The 20,146-nt window shown below is 37.1% G+C and overlaps 1 protein-coding gene across 1 annotated transcript; it reads right to left on the reverse strand.

The window, feature by feature from the left end:
- Positions 1-13,919: 13,919 nt before the first annotated feature.
- Positions 13,920-20,098, reverse strand: supt7l (SPT7 like, STAGA complex subunit gamma). The gene is made up of 5 exons (XM_026285406.1): positions 19,963-20,098; positions 19,045-19,522; positions 18,078-18,402; positions 17,729-17,966; positions 13,920-14,331 (listed from the first exon to the last, which is right to left on the reverse strand). Exons 2-5 carry the CDS (start codon positions 19,473-19,475, stop codon positions 14,072-14,074), a joined length of 1,254 nt encoding a protein of 417 aa, XP_026141191.1. The 5' UTR covers positions 19,476-19,522; positions 19,963-20,098; the 3' UTR covers positions 13,920-14,071.
- Between the last annotated feature and the right edge of the window lie 48 nt (positions 20,099-20,146).

Here is a 20,146-nt window from a genome sequence, read left to right on the forward strand (position 1 = left end):
AATAAAAAAGAAACAGATTAATATAATTGAAAATGTTAATATCTATACGATGTTTGATAGGGAGCCAGTGCAGTGTTTACAGAACTGGGCTAATCCGGTCATACTTCCTGATTCTAGGAAGAACTCTAGCTGCTGCATTTTATTATTCATAAGAAAATGGTGACATTAATACCTAAATTGCTTTATTAACAGTAGACATGCATGCACAGCCATATTAATGATTATTCCCATTGCATCTTGTCATCATGTACAGAGCAGTGATTACATTTTCATGCATAATTTGCACACCTGGTAAGCAGTTGATGTAAACCTCGTCGCAGTGTCTGCAGGGTGTACATTTTGTTGAATTCCTGACATGGCTTAGACTTGTTCTCCATTTTGTTCCACCTGTATATTGAGATGAGGAGTATGAAAACAGCATTATTACAAAGATAAACATTCAGACATGGCAACTGAGAAATGTAATGTTATGGCACCTTTTTAAACCTCTAATCAAATATGTAAAAGAAAATACTCAGTCAAGCCAGCTGGATTGTGCCCTCTTTCGAAAGGAGTCTGTATACAGTACAGCAGACTTCTGAATTTGGAACAAACCAAAGACAGACTTAATATTGTAGCATCACCCTCCTCCAGGATCACGTAAAGAAGAATTTCCAACAGGACAGCATCTGGCAACTATTGGATATTACAAAAAAAAAAAAGGTGTCAATGCCATGGTTTTGTCTCAAGATACACATCAGTAATGTTTTTTTTTTCTTTTCTAAATGCATGTTTACAAAAGCTACTTCAATGTAAAAATTATAGTAAAAAAAAAAAAAAAAAAAAAATTGTTGTGCATTCACATGCTTACAACTTCAACTGGTACACAGAACAGTTCTGCACATGCATAGTATTAGAGAAAACACACCTCAATAGTGTAAAAAAAAAGGGATTCTTCTTTTAAGAACTCTTAAGTAAATGTATATCACACAATCTCCTGAAAGACTTAACATGCAAAAATATATGGTTAGTGTTGCACATTTATCTTCTATCATTCCAGTCAAACAACATTCTTTTATATTATCCAATAGACTGTTAACACGCTAACAAACGTTCAAATTTAATGGTACGTCAAACGGTAGGCCCCAAACAAGGTACACAAACAACGTTGCTACCACTAATTAGATTTTATTGAACAATTAAACCAAAGTAGGCACCAAGTCTACCAAGTCGTTCACCAAGATAACAATTAAAATCAAACTTACAACGCAAAAAAACATTAATTACTCCGATGACCAATTTCTGAACTTACCGTTTGATCAATCGCAACCATTACTGAAGCGTTTGGGTGCAGTTATATCTGATTGGTTGCGCCCACGTTGGTCGATACTGATTGGCTCCCACCGATCGGCAGGTCCCGCCTACCATCCGGCTGCCAGTTACTGCCTTCCGGCTGTCAATGGCAGCCACTTCCTGCTGCCAGCTGCCGATTTTTTATCTGAACCCCTGCTGTAATATATTTAAATAGCGAACTGTGATTACTGTTGTTTTATTCATATATATTTAACAATTTACACTACTAATGACTGAAACCAGGACTCGAATATGTACATTTTCACCACTACTTTTTATTTATTTATTTGTTTGTTTGTTTTAATCGGAGTGAATACAGACATCCAAAGTGTGATTTTTGTTTACCATTGCTGCTTTACCTCTAACAGGAAGGTCCTACAACTAGTAGTTAAGACTGCACAGCATACAATGGGTTCAAGAATGATTGATAGTTTCCACCTATGGCCTATCTGCCCCTTCTCTTTCTGTGAAACTGCTTCAGCATGTTCATTCCAGAATCACTGGAGTCGAGCATATTTTCTGCCCTCAGGAAATCAGAAAAATAAAGCCCTGCCCCCTACCTTTCTATCAGGAGGTCTTCGAGCACTGAGAATACCATTTTTAATATATTTCTGTGTAACATTATGCAAAATTGTTACTTTTTACAGACTTTGGAGACTGCTTAGATTTTTCAAGTATCATGTTTCTTATTTTTTTCAGTTAAAGGGTTAGTTTACCCAAAAATTTAAATTATGTTATTAATGACTCATTATGACCCTCATGTCGTTCCAAACCCGTAAGACCTCCGTTCATCTTCGGAACACAGTTTAAGATATTTTAGATTTAGTCCGAGAACTTTCTGTACCTCCATTAAAAATGTATGTACGGTATACTGTCCATGTCCAGAAGGTTAATAAAAACATCATCAAAGTAGTCCATGTGACATCAGAGGGTCAGTTTAGAATTTGTTGAAGCAACAAAAATTAATTTTGGTCAAAAGATAACAAAAATTATGACTTTATTCAGCATTGTCTTCTCATTTTATAATCCAATTGAATGAGTAGATTTATATATATATATATATATATATATATATATATATATATATATATATATATATATATATAAACTCACCTAAATGATTATTAGGAACACCTGTTCAATTTCTCACTAATGCAATTATCTAATCAACCAATCACACATGTTAGTAGCTTCAATGCATTTAGGTATGTGGTCCTGGTCAAGACAATTTCCTGAACTCCAAACTGAATGTCAGAATGGGAAAGAAAGGTGATTTAAGCAATTTTGATCATGGCATGGTTGTCGGTGCCAGACGGGCCGGTCTGAGTATTTCACAATCTGCTCAGTTACTGGGATTTTCACGCGCAACCATTTCTAGGGTTTACAAAGAATGGTGTGAAAAGGGAAAAACATCCAGTATGCAGCAGTCCTGTGGGCGAAAATGCCTTGTTGATGCTAGAGGTCAGAGGAGAATAGGCCGACTGATTCAAGCTGATAGAAGAGCAACTTTGACTGAAATAACCACTCGTTACAACAAGGTATGCAGCAAAGAAATCGTGAGGCCACGACACGCACAGCCTTGAGGCGGATGGGCTACAACAGCAGAAGACCCCACCGGGTACCACTCATCTTCACTACAAATAGGAAAAAAAGGGTTAAATTTGCATGAGCTCACCAAAATTGGACAGTTGAAGACTGGAAAAATGTTGCCTGGTCTGATGATTCTCGATTTCTGTTGAGACATTCAGATGGTAGAGTCAGAATTTAAACAAATTGAGAACATGGATCCATCATGCCTTGTTACCACTGTGCAGGCTGGTGGTGTAATGGTGTGGGGGATGTTTTCTTGGCACACTTTAGGGCCCTTAATGCCAATTGGGCATCGTTCAAATGCCACGGCCTACCTGTACCCATCCTCTGAAGGCTACTTCCAGCAGGATAATGCACCATGTCACAAAGCTCGAATCATTTCAAATTGGTTTCTTGAACATCAAAATGAGTTCACTGTACTAAAATGGCCCCCACAGTCTCCAGATCTCAACCCAATAGAGCATCTTTGGGATGTGGTGGAACGGGAGCTTCATACCCTGGATGTGCATCCCACAAATCTCCATCAACTGCAAGATGCCATCCTATCAATATGGGCCAATATTTCTAAAGAATGCTTTCAGCACCTTGTTGAATCAATGCCACGTAGAATTAAGGCAGTTCTGAAGGTGAAAGGGGGTCAAACACAGTATTAGTATGGTGTTCCTAATAATCCTTTAGGTGTGTGTGTGTATGTGTGTGTGTGTGTGTGTATATATATATATATATATATATATATATATATATATATATATATATATATTAGGGGTGTAACGATACGCGTCTTCGTATTGAACCCTTCGGTACGAGGCTTTCGGTTCGGTACGCAGTACGCATTATGTACCGAACGGTTCGTTGGATTAATTAATTATATTTGGGGAAAAAAAAAGTTAAATATAATGATATGCGTTCAACAAGGTAGTCCAATAACCCAAACGATGTAACAGGCAACGCCCCTGACACCCCCGTAGTAGAAAAACACACCAACCTATATGTTTATGTTAGGCTACTCAGTCAGGCGCTCGCTCACTAAGCGTGTACTGAGCAGTTCATGCACGGTACGCGGTGGCCAATGCATTTAACAGACCAGAAATAGAAGATCCTCCAATAACCAACAGGTCTGGTGTTTGGGTGCACTTTGGATTCCCTGTAAGCCATGGTGATGGCAAGAGAGTGGTGGATAAAAAAACAATGGTATGTCGCATCTACATGACAATAGGGTACACCAGCGGGAATAAAAATAAATTAATTTAAAAAAAAAAAAACAGCAGCGGGAATACTTGAAACATGTCAACTCATTTACGCCGACATCACCTTAGTGTGTCAGTATCTTGGAAAAGACGAAAAAAAGGAGAAACATACACGCAACAAACTATCCCCGCAGCATTTAGGCAGACATTTCCAACGGATTCAAACAGGGCAAAAGACATCACTGCGGCGATTGGTAGGCCTCATTTACGTTATAGCAGCGGATATGAGACCTTACTATTTATCATTCATTCTAGCATCACCATTATAGCTTACAGGGAATCCAAAGTGCACGCAAACACCAGACCTGTTGGTTATTGGAGGATCTTCTTTTTCTGGTCTTTAAAAACGCATTAGCCATTTTGCAACGAGCCTTCAGCACGTACTGAGTGAGCGAGCGCCTATAGTGGAAAACGCAGGTTTTAAGAACATGCTTAATGTAATTGTGCCCCGTTACAATATTCCTTCATGAGCCCATTTCAGCCAGACCGTAATTCCTGCTTTGTTCCAAAAAACATAAGCCCTATAGAGAACCAATTGAGTAAAAACACACTCAATATAAAGAGTTATAGAGTTCCATATAAAAAGTTACATCTTTGTATTAGTTCATAACTACTACAACAATATAACATTTTATTTTTTTATTTTTTTATAAGGAGCTGTTTTTGTTTTATACAGTATGCTGCTAAGAAAACACCATAGAAGATTGGTAAAGAATAGCTCCATCATTGTTCAATGTAAAAAAAATAAAAAAAACATACTTTGTTAGTTTTAATAAATATTTTTTTTTTTTTTTAAATCAAGGAAATTTATCTGCAATTTTTTTCATTTTGCTGTATCTAAAACGTACCGAACCGAACTGTGACACCAGTGTATTGTATCGAACCGAACCGTGAATTTTGTGAACCGTTACACCCCAATATATATATATATATATATATATATATATATATATATATATATATATATATATATATATATATAATATTATTTTTATTATTATTATTATTATTATTCATTGCCCTTGCTTTGTGGCACAGAGGTGTTATAAATGTATTTACACCAGAATCATGATTGCAGGATTATTCACAGCTCAAAAGCTGATTCATGTACAATGCCTTGCTCTGATTGTCATGACAACTAGGTTTACAGTGCCTTTGAGAGAAAATATCATGATCTTTGAAGTGAGCCCAAAAATATTCTCTCAGACACCATAGGAATAAAGGCAGATATTTACTAAAGTCTGAGTTACCTTATTAGCTAGTTAGTAGAATAGCATCATAATAAGTTTTACCATCATTCACCTATTGCCATTAATATTATATGGCATTTTTTATTTATTTATTTTTGTATATAAAGAATTGTGCTCCTGTGAAGAGACTGCATATTACAAAAATGTATTAAGTTTGCCTATTATTATGCACATTTTTATATTTTCTGGTGTATTAGCATTTTATGTTTGATACTTCCTGCAGGTTTAGACAGTTTTCACCTAAGTAGATGAAGAATACAGTGAAGCTTCATGTCATCTAAAAATATTGGGTTATTGTGATCTTAAATTATCATGCTTTTTTCCATGTCTTTTTTTATGCAGTCATTTAGTCAATTAACCAATAAACCAATCTATAGCATTATATTGGATATTGGTAAAATTTCTGCAACTTATTTAACAGTTTAAAAGAAAAAAAAACACTTTCCCTGAACAGCTCAAAATACACACCAAGCAATTTTCTTGAAATTTGAAAAATAACATTTATGCAGCAAATCTACTGCCCTTTTCAGTCTTCCAGAGTAGACTCTTACTGAAGAGAACCTTAAACAAGTGGTGGAAAATACCTCAAGGACCATACTGTCAAGCAGAATGTGATGAATCTTTTTTTTTTTTTTTTTTTCAATGAATGTATCAGAAAAGAAGTCTTCATCTGAAGCCACTATGTGAAAAAATTTAAATACCTCTATGCTACACTAGACTTTAGAAACCAAACAATATAGCCTTTCTGCCAAATCAGCCTTGCATGCTACAAAAAGTGATAACCTTCAGTTGTTGCTTTAAATATTTTATTTTTTTTATTTATTTTTTTTGGTAGCACTTTATTTAACAGCCCTGTTCCACATGTACATACTATGTACTATTATTGTGATTTGATTTTGGATGTTTTAGGGATTTTAAGTAGCCTAGACATTATACATAAAACCAGTTAATTCTGATGTTACCATTTTTCAGTGCATGGTTTATTGTGCATGGTCTTTAAAAAAAAATATTGCTGAAGCAGTTTAACATAGTTTGCAGTAGTATCAACTTAAAGTTGCCTAAAATTGTAATGATTTTTTACATACATGAGCAGGGCTGTAAAATGAATGTGGATAGCATTCTTTGGAATCTAGACAAATGTGTGCACAGTTTATGACATTGTTGAGATGTAAGATTATAAAGATATCATTTTCTCAAGAGAAACATCTGAGAAACAGGAAAAACAGACATATGTAAATGTAAATATCTTTGTAATTGGTGAAGTGCTCCAGTCCTTTAACATATTGTGCATTGTTGCCTCTCCATGAATCATAAATCGTCGTCTTGGCAGGCATTTAGAAATTCCAATGAATTCATTTGGATCATATACATCATTATTATATTTCAAAACAGACTTCACTACCTTTCAGTGTAGCAGCAAAAGCAGGTAACCATGGTTACAACCGATCAGACGATGTTTTTTATCCAGCCTACAAAAGCAGGTGGACTGAAAAATGCCGCTGCTCTGCCGAAAAAGAGCAGTGTCCCTAGTCCTGTCAGAATCCACATGACTGTTCATTTCTCATTCATAATAGGCAAGCCATTAAATCTTGAGGCTTTTTTCCACTAGGACTTTCTTAAGTGGATAATGAGTTTCCTGTATCTTTTTAGCTGTTACTTAATTATACAGTGTGTGTCATTAAAACACCCAGTGGAAACTAGGCAATTGAGCTAAAAACCAAAGGGAATCTATAGATTGTGCCATTCTTATTGATTGCTGAAATCCATCATCTGTAACCAATTTTAGCCTCCATATGTTGTCCACAGAACAGTTTCCAAGGGAAACTAAGGTTAATGGCATCACACAGGCGTTCTTTATTTTATTTACCAGTAAATTGTAACTGTTGCATTTACTTCTGTTATATTAAGTTTTGTACCAAACACATTGCCTTGACTTTGGCAAATATTTACTATGGCTCCGCCAGTGTTCCCACATTTTTTTATGAGCAGTGAACCTGTGCTCAAAAAGTGGCATAGTACTCATTGCTGCACCATAATGGCAACAACAAAGAAGGTCAAAGATGGAGAAATACATTCTTCTTTGCCAATTGATCTCAGAGGAAGGAAAGAAAAAGAAAAAAAGGGATGTCTTGTGATCATTTGACCCACAGACACAACAGATATCTGCCATTTACCTCCTACCCCTCTGCTCGTCGTACCTTCTGATAGGCCTATATTGTACACGTCTCTTGCAGTCTATCCTGCTCGATAGTGACAAATGCTTACACTTTGTACAAATATCATAAACCATTTTTAAATCATGCTGACATCCTGCTGACAAAAATATTAGATTGAATCTCCACACCAGGAATATTGGAACTCTTACTATTAACTAACTATTAACTATGACTTTTGCCTCAATAAAATCCCAATTTGCTGCTTATTAATAGTTAGTATATAGAGTTAGTAAGGTTGCTTTTAAGTTTAGGTATGGGGTTGGAATAATTGATCTAAAATATGGTTATGTGCTTTATGAGTACTAATAAACAGCCAATATGCTAGTAAAAAAAAAAAAAAAGGTTACCACATAAATATAATTTTTGTTTTTATGATCTGCATTAACTTACTGCTCACAAACAAGCCGAGAAAAGAATTCATGTATTATGACTCTGGACTTTTATTTGAACCAAATAAGATCTGACACACTGAGTATTTCAGTTTTAAGGTCCAAGTGTTATTCGCAAGGTAAAATTGCAAGGCATGCATTTTAATTATTCAATCTTACCACAAAATGCGAACAGCCAGAGAAAATTCAATGCAATGTACACTAGCACTTTCCCGCTCTACTAGTCACATAATAGAAATCCTAAGCCACTCAATTTACCCCAATGATTGAGCCAAGTTCAAAATGTCTGCACTTCATGTCAAGCAGCCTCTGAAAGTGATGAATTATCCATATTGCAAATGTAGTTTCACACAAAAGCCATTATAATTCTGTAGAGGTGGAGACTGACATGGATTTTTAAAGATCTGTGGAGAGTTTCTTGAGGAGCAACTCTAAACTCTTAGTTTTAAATAGAGGTAATCTATGGATCAGATAAAAAAAAAAAAAACTGCACAGTTTCCTCACAGTGGGAGACACAGTAATGTATTCCACTGAGCTGGAGGGAAACTTTTCATGTGAGAGGGCAAATCATATGATTGTTATTCAGTGTTTGGCCATTTAAAGTGTTTCCCAAGGGGTGGGGGATAAGAAATTGTACTAGCAGAGTTTTGAGCAAATACGGAAGCCTTTAATGTAATGGAGTATCAGGTCATCAAGTTCATTGGGAAAATGATGGGGAAAAAAAACTATAGAAACGCTAAGCAAATCAAATCAACTCTGCAACTTCATTGAGAAAGAAAACTGCAGTAGCCTTTGGACCCTGGTCATAATGGCCACATAAAATCAACCATTTTAAATGAGAACTCTGGGGCTGCTAAAAGTACTTGTGCATCAGCAACTTACTATTAGTACTTTCCTGCGGTTTTGATCATCTGTCTAGAAATACCAGCTGGGGAGGAACTCAAAGTTACTGTGCACAGTTCAATGAGAAGGCAGAAATACTCAATGCGGTATGACCTTTTGTCAGCACAAACGAAAGTTTCTCTTATAGTCTTCTAAAGGTTAATGGTAGTGATACCGCCCTTCAAATAGGCTACAATGCAGCTCTACAAAAGAAGCCAATGAAAACATAACACAAAGTGAGTTGAAAACGTTTTAGCAATTAAACATCAAAAGTGACACATTTTGTTTGAAATGTACAAAGCCCATTGAGGTTTTGATGCTGAGACTACTCACGGAAAAATCATTCCCCCTATGATTTTGAGTCTAATGCAAAATCAGGCAAACTCCAACTTGCATTTTGAAATGATAAACACAATTTTGTGTCAAACCTGTGTTGATGTATTTCGTATGAATGTATTTTTGAGAAACCTAAAATAGTTATGAATTGAGTGTTTTGACAAAGATGACTGATGAGAGTTGAGTGACTTGCTAATTGCTAATGTGGTCTTAAGGGGGGAACACTTCCATAATAGGGAGAATTTTGCAGCCTCAACTGGGCTTGTCTATGATGCTGTGTCTCTGAACGAAGACCAAGACATAAAGACATTGCACTTTATTACTTATGGATATTACTTATGAATGAGAGAAAGTCCAACATTTCATTGGTGGTTTCAAATATAAAACTTAATTGGTAAACAGCTGAAGAGAATTTGATGTTTCCCTTTCAAAGATAGGAGCTCTACTTCCACGACTGAAATAGATGCCAAAAAGGAATTTCAAAGATGGCCACTAGGTGAAATGTCTTGTCTTAAAGGGACATTAATGAAGATAAGGAGCAAAGACTGCAATGAGTTGTGTTGACAGAGTTTGATAATTCAGAAAATGTCTTAAAGAAGATGTCTTAAAGAGTTCATTCGTAAAGAACTACACACGTCATTCATGCACATCCAAGCATATGTGCACCTTGTTTAGAGCAGTAATAATGTGATTAAGATGTGTACATGTCTGTTTATTGTGATTAAAAGCACCATACACCACAAGGTTCTACGATTATGAACTTACATTTATAAATACATTTTTCAAATCCACAACAAAAGCTAGGGGACATGAACTGACCCATAAATGTTAACACAACTTCTTAGGTTGGTCCATTGTCCATGTGCAGTCCTAAGCATGCAACTTAGGACAGTGACTGTTTCTATGACATCCAGAGCTTCTATGAATTAACTTTAAAGTATATAAGTGCCATCCCACTTCTTGAGTGACGTTTGTTCCAGAATAATAAACATCTTTGTTAAAGGGTTATACAAAATGAACCAAGCCAACAGCTCCAATGAGAATCATACAATTACAAACTTTTCTTTCCAAAAAGACAAGTCTTAGATTATAAAGAGTAAAAAAAAACAGCCAAAAATCATTGCAAGTGAAAAACACAAAATCATTTATTTAAATATTTATTTTTATTCTATATATAGAATCAATATATTTTAAGTGTATTGCAATACATAAATATTCAAGTAAGTATCAAGTATTTTGACAGCATAGCAAGACTGAGTTGATTACCTCACATTACATCACTGGGCATTCCCTGCAAGCTCTTTTGGCTTGATTTATCGGTACTCTCTGATTGGTGGCATTTTCTGTAAATTTTCATGGGTGATGTAGTTTTTCGTCATGAATTCAGCTGTTAAACACATCTAGTTCAACCTCAGAACTCACAGTAGGTCTGTGGTTAAACACACTCTAGGTTTATGAGTTATCATTAAAGGAAAATGCCACCGTTTTTCCATATTCCACTGTTCTTCCATATTCCACTGTAGTGTGCGGTGCCACTATGTTAGCGTTTAGCTTAGCACTATTCATTATTTAGGATCCAAACAGGGATGAATTTAGAAGCCACCAAACACTTCCATGTTTTCCTTATTTAAAGGTTACACAAGTAAGTATGGTGACACAAAATAAAACATGAAGATTTTCTAAGTGGATAAAAAAAAATTATAACTATAATGTATGGCAGAAGAGCACCTCACAACAATTCGACCTCGGTGCAGTAATATCATCACTACTAAAAACTCCTCACATTGGTTGTATTGATGGAAGTTAGAGGGAGAGGGAGAGGGGGAATATCATTTTCAAGAGTGATGATATTACTTTGCCGAGGTCAAAGTGCTGCGAAGTGCTCTTCCACCATACATTATAGTCATCATTTTTATCCGCTTAGGAAATCGCCTTGGTTTATTTTGTCACCATACTTACTCGTGTATCTACTCATGTAACCGTCTTTAAATAGGGAAAACATGGAAGTGTTTGTGTAACACTGTTTGTAGTATGGGAAGGAGGTGGGAGTTTCATATAAAACTTTAATAACAAAATAAACACAAAACAGCATTACAGCCCCTCGCGGACGACTGCCGCATACAAACAGAACCAAAACACAAAATAAAATCCAGACCTGGTCCTCTCTCACCCTTCACTGTCGTTACTCCTCCTTTTATCCTTCCAGAGCTCCTCCGTGGGACTCGAGACCGGTGAGTGGTGAAGGTGTCGCTCATTTTCATTTACTCCACTGGCCCCCGCCCCACTCATCACAGTTTGGTATCTTCTAAATTCATCCCTGTTTGGATCCTAAGCAATGAATGGTGCTTAGCTAAACACTAGCATAGTGGCACCGCGCACTACACCAATTTAGGAGAGGTGTGTATCAACTCGTTTAAGTTGAGGGAAGAACAGTGGAATATGGAAAATTGGTTTTCCATTAAACATCAATTTCCAAAGTTTTGCTTTCAGTATCTGACTGTTGCACTCTATTGGTGATTGGCTGTTTTAATTAGAAGGTGGGGCTTATCACTAAATACAAATTAACCACTTGTGAAAAGGTAAAGGTAGTTGAAACATTTGAACCCCTGAATCATTGGCAAGCCTTAACATTTACACAAACTATGTAAATTCATCTGAACTACAAACTGAACTTTGATTTGCTGGCTGCAGGACAGGTAACATCACCCACAACACTGAAATTACTGTTTACACCAGTAAAAGCCAAAGTGACTCTTCACTCACAAGCATATATATTTGTAAGCATCGTCAAGCCTCGTAGGTGTAATTATCTGCTGGAGTTCTGAACATGTTTCCATTTAGTGAAAGGACTTAAAGGAAATCATAACTGCCACTAGAGATGGGTAAAATGGATTACTCTATGTGCTCCAATACAGCTTGTTCACAAAGCAGGAAGCTCAATAAAAGCAGACACAGCCCAGTGGAATATGGAACACCTGGAATGATGGTGAAACTGCAGTGTGGAACTGGATGAAAATGTGATGGTGCGATGCACTACTGCCCCCTGCTGTTTCTTTCTTCAAAACAGTATCCAGCAACAACAACCAATTAAACTGAAGGTAAGGTTGGAATGAAGAAAGGTCTTTGGAGACGAATGAAATGAGCACAAGGACGGGAACATATTACTTTTTTTTGTTGTTGTTGTTGTCTGGAGATTACGGAGAAGATCAGATGAAGAAAAAAAAGTGCATTACAAAAAATTCTCAAACAAACAGGTTCATAAATGGTGTTTTATTCATTACAAAACCACAGCTGTGGAAAGAATCAATTTTAAAATAAGACGTATTCTTATTTGTCATTTTAGAAGGCCACACACTCCAACTAATTTTAGGATGATTCTAAAAAACAAAACAAAAAAACTAACTAAACTAAACCAGATTAAACTATTTTCACAATTTGTAAGATTTTTCATTTACCAAAATTACAGCAATGTCTGTATACATTTAATGTGTTGTATCTAACTTGTTCCCAAAGCACCACTCAAAATGTGTCTGCCAGAGAATTTTAAACTCCATATTAGGGGTGCATGGGTCAAATGATCATTATGTGAAAATGATCATGATATTGCAAGTACTGTAAATAAATGTTGTATGTACAGTACTACAATAATACAATTATAATGAGAAATATCAAGAACACGGAGAATTACAAATAAAATCAAAAGGAAATGGCCAGGGACTTTACAGGGACAACAGTTTGGGGTAAAATGTGATAATTCATCATGAAAACATTGTAAAAATGCAGCTACAAATAGAACTGTTAGCAAATTAAGAGTTTTATTTCTTTGGGGTTTGTGGCGAGTGGGGCGGGGCCGAGAGGCGTGGGAACGAGGAGTGAGGCCAGGTTTAGTGATTGGAGATGAGCTGCACCTGAGCCCCACCGCTGGTATCGAGTCCCACGTAGGAGATGGAAGGATATAAAACTGGAGCGACTATAGTGAAGGACGAGAGAGGACCAGGCCTGGGACATTATTTTATGTTTTGGCTTTTATTTGTGCGCGTCAGTCGCCGTGAGGGGCTGACGCGCTGTTTTGTGTTCATTTTGAACAATTTATGTTTCATTTTGTTTGTGTGCCGGTTCCCGCCTCCTTCTTCCCGATGTATATGGAGTTTTAGTATTATTACAGGGTTTTTATGAGATATGAACAGATGTGTTAGCTTGTGGTGTGAAGTCACTTTTTCGACTAACTGAAATAAACCCTTTAAAGTGGCCACTGAAAGACCATACCCATTCATTCAAAGATGCTATCCAGTCTCGGTTCCTTTTGATTTGAGTCTAAGAATGCATTGCACTGTTACCTGGTAAGTGTGACGAGCTAAATTTACACTCAACCTGTATGTGTTTAGGAAAACGGTTTTGGTGCAGGTGGCTAGGAGACAATACCTCCACTGTGATGCCTGCGAGTGCACAGGTAATGAAATGGCCTGCTTATTTAACATGCAGATTTATGCATGCTGTAATTAATTTGCCATTACTCCTTGATTGATGTCCCGGTGTGTTTTGAAGCAGACATCAGGCTATAATTACTCCCCATGTTGTGCTCCCTCCATTGTTTCGTTACAATAAACAGATGCTAATTTTACCACAGCAAACAAGTAATTGTCCCGTTCAATAATTGGGTAAAACAGTGACCGTCTGCCATTTGCTTGGGAAGCATTCAAACTCGCACTTTATTTGTCAGGTTCATTTAATTTCATAAAAAACTTCCATTCAAAGGTAAGACATCTAGTCTCAACACAAGGTAATACTATGCATCACAATGACTGTGGAAGTGCTTTCAGTCTCTTTATTTATACTTTTCTCATCCGCTTCTTTGGCCGCTGAGTGAAAGGGGATGTGCCCATGAGCGAATCTGGTGAATGGGAAGTGTAACTTCCTTCTGAACCTCCAGGAGATGGAGGGATGCCAGCCTCACTCATGGTTGACATGGGGCCCTCTTCAAAGACGTCGCTACCCAGAACCCCATGAGCTGATACCTGGCCCTCCTCACTGTCCTGAGGTTCCATCTTCACCTGGGCTAAATGCCACAAGGGAGAGCCATTCCCTGCTCCTATTGAAGAAAACAAATAATAATATGGATTATAACAAAGTTATGCTTGTTTTTAATTCTGGCCATTATGCAAATCATTGCTTTTTCCCTTAAAAAACAAGCACAACCAACCACTTGAAATACAACAGACTAGCTGTATTAAGCTTTCCTTTCAGCAAAATATCACAGTCAAGATTGTTAAACCTACATGTTTGCTGTTGTTTTCAAATGATCAACACTTTAAGCGTGCTTGGCTGACAGATTGGGAAGATTAATTAAAAAACCGGGCACAAAATGCATCCATTTAAGTGAAAAGCTGATTGAGGGATTTAAACTCTTGACCTCCAGCAACCTCAAGCTTCAAAGCTTGTGAAGGCTTGTTACCAGTCCAAGATAACGCAAATGTCAGATAAATATGAAATGTTGTTTAAATATCACAGACGATTATGCTTAATTGAATGAAAAGAAGAAATCGTGATCACGATTAAAATACAATTTATCATGTAACCCTAGAAAGGACTGCTTGCAAAATAGAACTGTTATTTATATATATTTGCAAATGCTGAGACATTTTTCATTGTTCATATTTACTAATGCGCTTAACTGCTGTTACCATATAGAACGTCACTGTAAATTGTACCAGTATTTTTAAGATAATGATATTAAAAAGACTGCAAAAACTAATACCAGCCTAACTAATGCACATAAAAAAGATCTTAAGCTATTATTTAAGAAATAAACATTTAGAAATTAAAATAAATTCTAATATATGGAGGGGGAAAAAAGATAAGAAAAGCCCTTACAGTTCAAATGTAAAACAATCAAATATCAATTAAACACTACTTGGTCTTCATTGTATTAGTTAAAACGCTGATTCTTTCTCAATCTTTTACATTTATTCAGTCATGAGAGCAGGGAAGTTTTTTTTTTTTTTTTTTTTGCTGTCACTTTAAGACCAAATGCACAGATCTAATATATTAATATTCATGTTTGCATTCACTTCAAGACAACCAGCTGTGTTCACATGAACACTTGTAGTGAGTTGAGTTCTCTTTCACGCCCTATTGCACTAATGCATTTATTCATTAGTGTTTACAGTCTTCCAATTAAATGGAATTTCTTTAACAAACCAAAGCTATAACCAAACAGACCTGAAAACACAGTGGCTGCTCACACAGAGGTGCAAAGCAGACATTTTGCCAAAGGTAAAGATAAAACATCAAATTGCCTGAAGTGAGCAGTGTTCCTGTTATTATGTATAATTCACATGTTGATTTAGGAGCTGTTGTGGACAGATCAAAGGACAACATTTTTCTAAAGTCTGTTGTTGGTGTGCTGCTCACTCCCAAGCGTCTGGCAGAACAGACAGTCGAACAAACAGTAGAAAAAAGGGCTCAACACTGGATGCCTGCATTAAATAATTCTAGTCTAAAAGTTAAAGGGGGGGTGAAATGCTATTTCATGCATACTGAGTTTTTTACACTGTTAAAGAGTTTGATTCCCATGCTAAACATGGACAAAGTTTCAAAAATTAAATTGTACATTTGAAGCAGTATTTTTGTTCCAAAAATACTCCTTCCGGTTTGTCACAAGTTTCGGAAAGTTTTTTTTCAAGTATGGCTCTGTGTGACGTTAGATGGAGCGGAATTTCCTTATATCGGTCCTAAGGGCACTTCTCCCGGAAGAGCGCGCGCTCCCGTAGAGCAGAGCACTGAGAGCACAGACATTCACTGATCAGAGCGAGAGCGTCGCGAAATGTCACAAAAGAAGTGTGTTTTTGGTTGCCAGGGCAAGACCACCCTGCACAAATTACCAAAAAAAAAAAAAAAAACATTAAGGGACGAGTGGACGGAGTTTATCTTTACAGAGCATCAACGGAGTTGTGCAAGTGTTTTTGTTTGTTCTCTGCATTTCGAAGATGCTTGTTTTACAAACAAGGCCCAGTTTGACGTCGGATTTGCATATCGTTTTTTTCTTAAGGATGACGCAATCCCAACGAAAAAGGGTCACGATCGTGTGTTGGAACCGCAGGCGGTGAGTAAAACTGCTTAAAATATCTCTGCCTCCTTGTTGAGTGCATCCGCCTCCCATGCTGGAGACCCGGGTTCGAGCCCCGCTCGTAGCGAGTCGTTGCTGCTGCTGCTCTCGTTCAGTTTCAGCCTCTGGATCTGATTCTGGATCATAAATATACGGCTGAATCTGACTGTTAGCCATGGTTTGTTTTGGATGATGTTTTTTTTTTTTTTTCTCATGGTAATGTCACAACTTTCAAACGCTCTCAACTCAAAAGCCTACTCGCGCTCGTGATTCTTTAGCTCCGCCCACACGTCACGCCTCCAGCCAGTCGTGTTTTTCCGGGAAAAATCGGTACAGACTATCTTTCTCTTATGAATATAATAAAACTAAAGACTTTTTGGAGATATGAAGGATGCAGTACTACTCTAGGTACTCAAGATTAACAGGATATTGAGTGAAAATGAGCATTTCACCCCCCTTTAAGAATTGCAGAATGCAAAGCAAGAATTGCCCTGTGAGTCCAAACGCTCAGGTTGTATTGAAACTCGTTACTTTGTGATTATATGTTTACTTTGAAAGTGTTACAGTAATTTAAAGCAAGGGTTTTCAAACGGGGTCATCCATCAGGGCCACAAGGCAGTGGCTGTGTGACTACGGGAAATATGGCAGAATAAAATATGGTAACACTTTAGTTTGGTGACCAATTTTCAGTATTGACTAGTTGTTTATTAGCATGTACATTACTAGCATACTGGATGTTTATTAGTACTTATACAGCACATATTAATGCCTTAATCTGCATCATTATTCTGCATTCTGACCATATTCTACATCCCTTAATGTACCCAGTACCCAAGCATAACAAATACCTTACTGTTATATACTGAGGCAAAAGTCATCATAAACGGTAGGTTAATAGTGAGAACTGGTCCCAAAACTAAAATGAGACCAAAAATATATAAATAAAATACTGTGAAAACTTTAATTAAACAGACATGTATTTATATTCAGGTTTATATATCTAACGTAACAGATAATAGTGTTCAGATAATATTATATTATCATTTTGACTTTCAACTGTTTAACTTTTATGTTGTGAAAGATACTTATATTATGACGCTAAATATTTTTTAGGCATTTTTGCCTTTTTTTTTTTATATTGTTGAGAATTGATCAATTTTGACTTTATTTTGTAACTTTCTGTCCAGTATGTTTGCTAATCATCTCACAAACTTAGAGGTTAGCCAATCATAACAAAGGAGATTTGCATAAGGAAGTCTTAAAGGTACAGTAGCAAAAACAGACTTCTAAAGGTATGATGTTTTAAATAAGTTTTCTTTTGAACAATTCAGTTCGTCTTGACTGAGCCCTAATAAGGGTCCTTCACAAGCGAATGGGTTACCTGATGTGTGAGGGGAATGTCCCTCTTCCAGTCCTCCAGCCAGTCTTTCACTGGATGTGCCCAGAACACCGATGGGAAGGGCTTGGTCACCTGAGGCCAGATCCGCTTCTGGCTCCTCGCTCAAAGGGATAGCGGTGTCACTCCCTGGTTCATCTTTAACCTTCAAGGGTTTGGAATCCTCCAGAGCTTTTTCTGGATTCACAAGTCTCTCATACTCTTCTGAGAGCTCCTTACTGACCTACAGTCCAAGACGACACTAGTCAGTCAATGCCATAGCAATCACAATGTAAAATCAAAGGAACACAGTCCTGTAGATATTGAAGCTGGCATAATATTGGAGATCTCTCACCTGCAGCATGTAGCTGTGGTAGTCTTTAATGCGGGTCTGCCAGAAGCGCTGCAGAGCCAGGACACTGCCAATGCCCACCTCATGGAATACCTGTTCCACCACATCAGGGAAGGGTGTAGAGCCCTGGCAGGCCTCCCTGTCAACAGCCACGCGCAGCAACTTGGTGATCCGCAGGTAATGTTCGTGGACCAGGTCAGTCAAAGTCTCCAGCACACTCTCATTCGCTGACTCAAATCCAACATGAGCGAGCACTGTGGCCACTGACTGGTACAGAAGCTGGCGGCAGGACGGCCAGCTCAACTCAGTGACTGGCTCACCTTTACCTCTAAAATGAGGGAGAAGTGGACAAATTGAAAAAAAGAGAAAAACAGAAAACAGGAATCACAGGACAAGTGTGGAGTTTTCTTTATAAAATTACATATCAAATGTTTAGGTTTAAATTTATAGGCTGCATCTGAGGATTCTGTATGTAGAGTAAAGGTTCATCGAGACAAATTTAAATGTTGGCTTCACAAATCCTTAAATTTTAATCTTTAATCTTTGAAGTTCAAGGTTAATATAGGCCTTTCAGACAGACAAGGGTCAATATATAAGGATACAGTGAAAAGAATCGAATCTAGCTTAATGAGTTTATAAAAATATAATTACTAATTAAATTGAAAGAATTACATCACATGACATTTCATGAATTACATCACATGAAATAGTTTTTTCCCCCAAGAATAAAAATCTGCTTAAAACTGTTTTTTATTTTATTTTTTATCTTAACTATGATATTAAGACATCTGTACATAATTTTTTTAATTTTAATTTATTCTTCCATAAAATTTCTAAATCAATTTTTAATTCAGAAATTAAAAACATTCTGTTCCTAGAAGAGGTCACTGTATGTATAATTGGAATTTTCATGTATTTTTTAATAAATTAATAGATAGGACAAACAATGCATGATGATCTGTTGACATACTTGTAGAAGTCACTCTCTGGGTCACTATGACGTAGTTGGAATGGCTGTCGAGGAGCTTTACTATCCAGTGGAAGCAGATCATCAGGTACAGTTGGTGTGGCAGGCCGGGGAGGTAGAGCATCCCCATCCTCGGGTTTCATGACTCCCTGGGAATCTAATAATGTGGACAGGGGTTGCTGGCCTTGCTGGGCAGCAGCAATGAGACCCCGGAGACGACGAGCATGCTGGCTCAGCTGCACAGTGTGGATCGTGAGGCTGCAGGGCTCAGAGGGGATATCCAGCATGGTAGTGGGACGTGGGCGCTGTGCAGAAGGTTGGTGCAAGGGAGGGTCCTGCATCTCCACCTGGCGGAACTCACGCTGCAGAAGGTCAAAAGAACTGCGGCCCGGGGGAGCCGAAGCCACTGGGAGCTCGCCCCAATAACGCATCATCTTCACACAGTGCTGTCACTCAATGTTTCTTTTGACAGTGGTACAATCTAAAAACCATAGAATACACTGTTAAAACTGACATTTCTATGAAAGCTCATATCTCCTGTCACCCGATGCACATGTACAGTAGTACTTATGAATGGTTAACTCAAATATCAGAAGATCATTATTTTTAATTATTTATTTATTTTTGAAAACTATAATTTGCTATTTTTTGCATTGTGACATTTCAAACTATCCCCCCACACATCACATGACATTTCAGTTCAATACTTAAAGAGTACACTTTATATTTATATACTATAATATGCACATAAAATGTATGTTTTAAGTTTCAGAAACTTTCATGCTTTTGTGTATTTATAGTTAATTTATACATTCACGCTACACAATATAAGACGCCCTGCGATACCCAATGTTTAATGTGGCACTCATAAAGCATAATCAACATCATAATTATCATAAAAAATCGCTTAGTTAGAGTTACCTTTTTGAGTAGATGATCATAAAGACGAATAATACTAAAATAAATCAATATGTATCATTTCGACAAAACGACGTATAATCTACGAGCGGATGTGAGGGACCACCCTGAAATATTTCCGTGGAAACTTTAAATAGTTCCTAGACGGTGGAGATAAGATATAAATACTTTAATATGTTAAAAGCAC

Source organism: Carassius auratus, chromosome 17 (genome assembly GCF_003368295.1).
Source record: "Carassius auratus strain Wakin chromosome 17, ASM336829v1, whole genome shotgun sequence".
Classification (NCBI taxonomy): domain Eukaryota; kingdom Metazoa; phylum Chordata; class Actinopteri; order Cypriniformes; family Cyprinidae; genus Carassius; species Carassius auratus.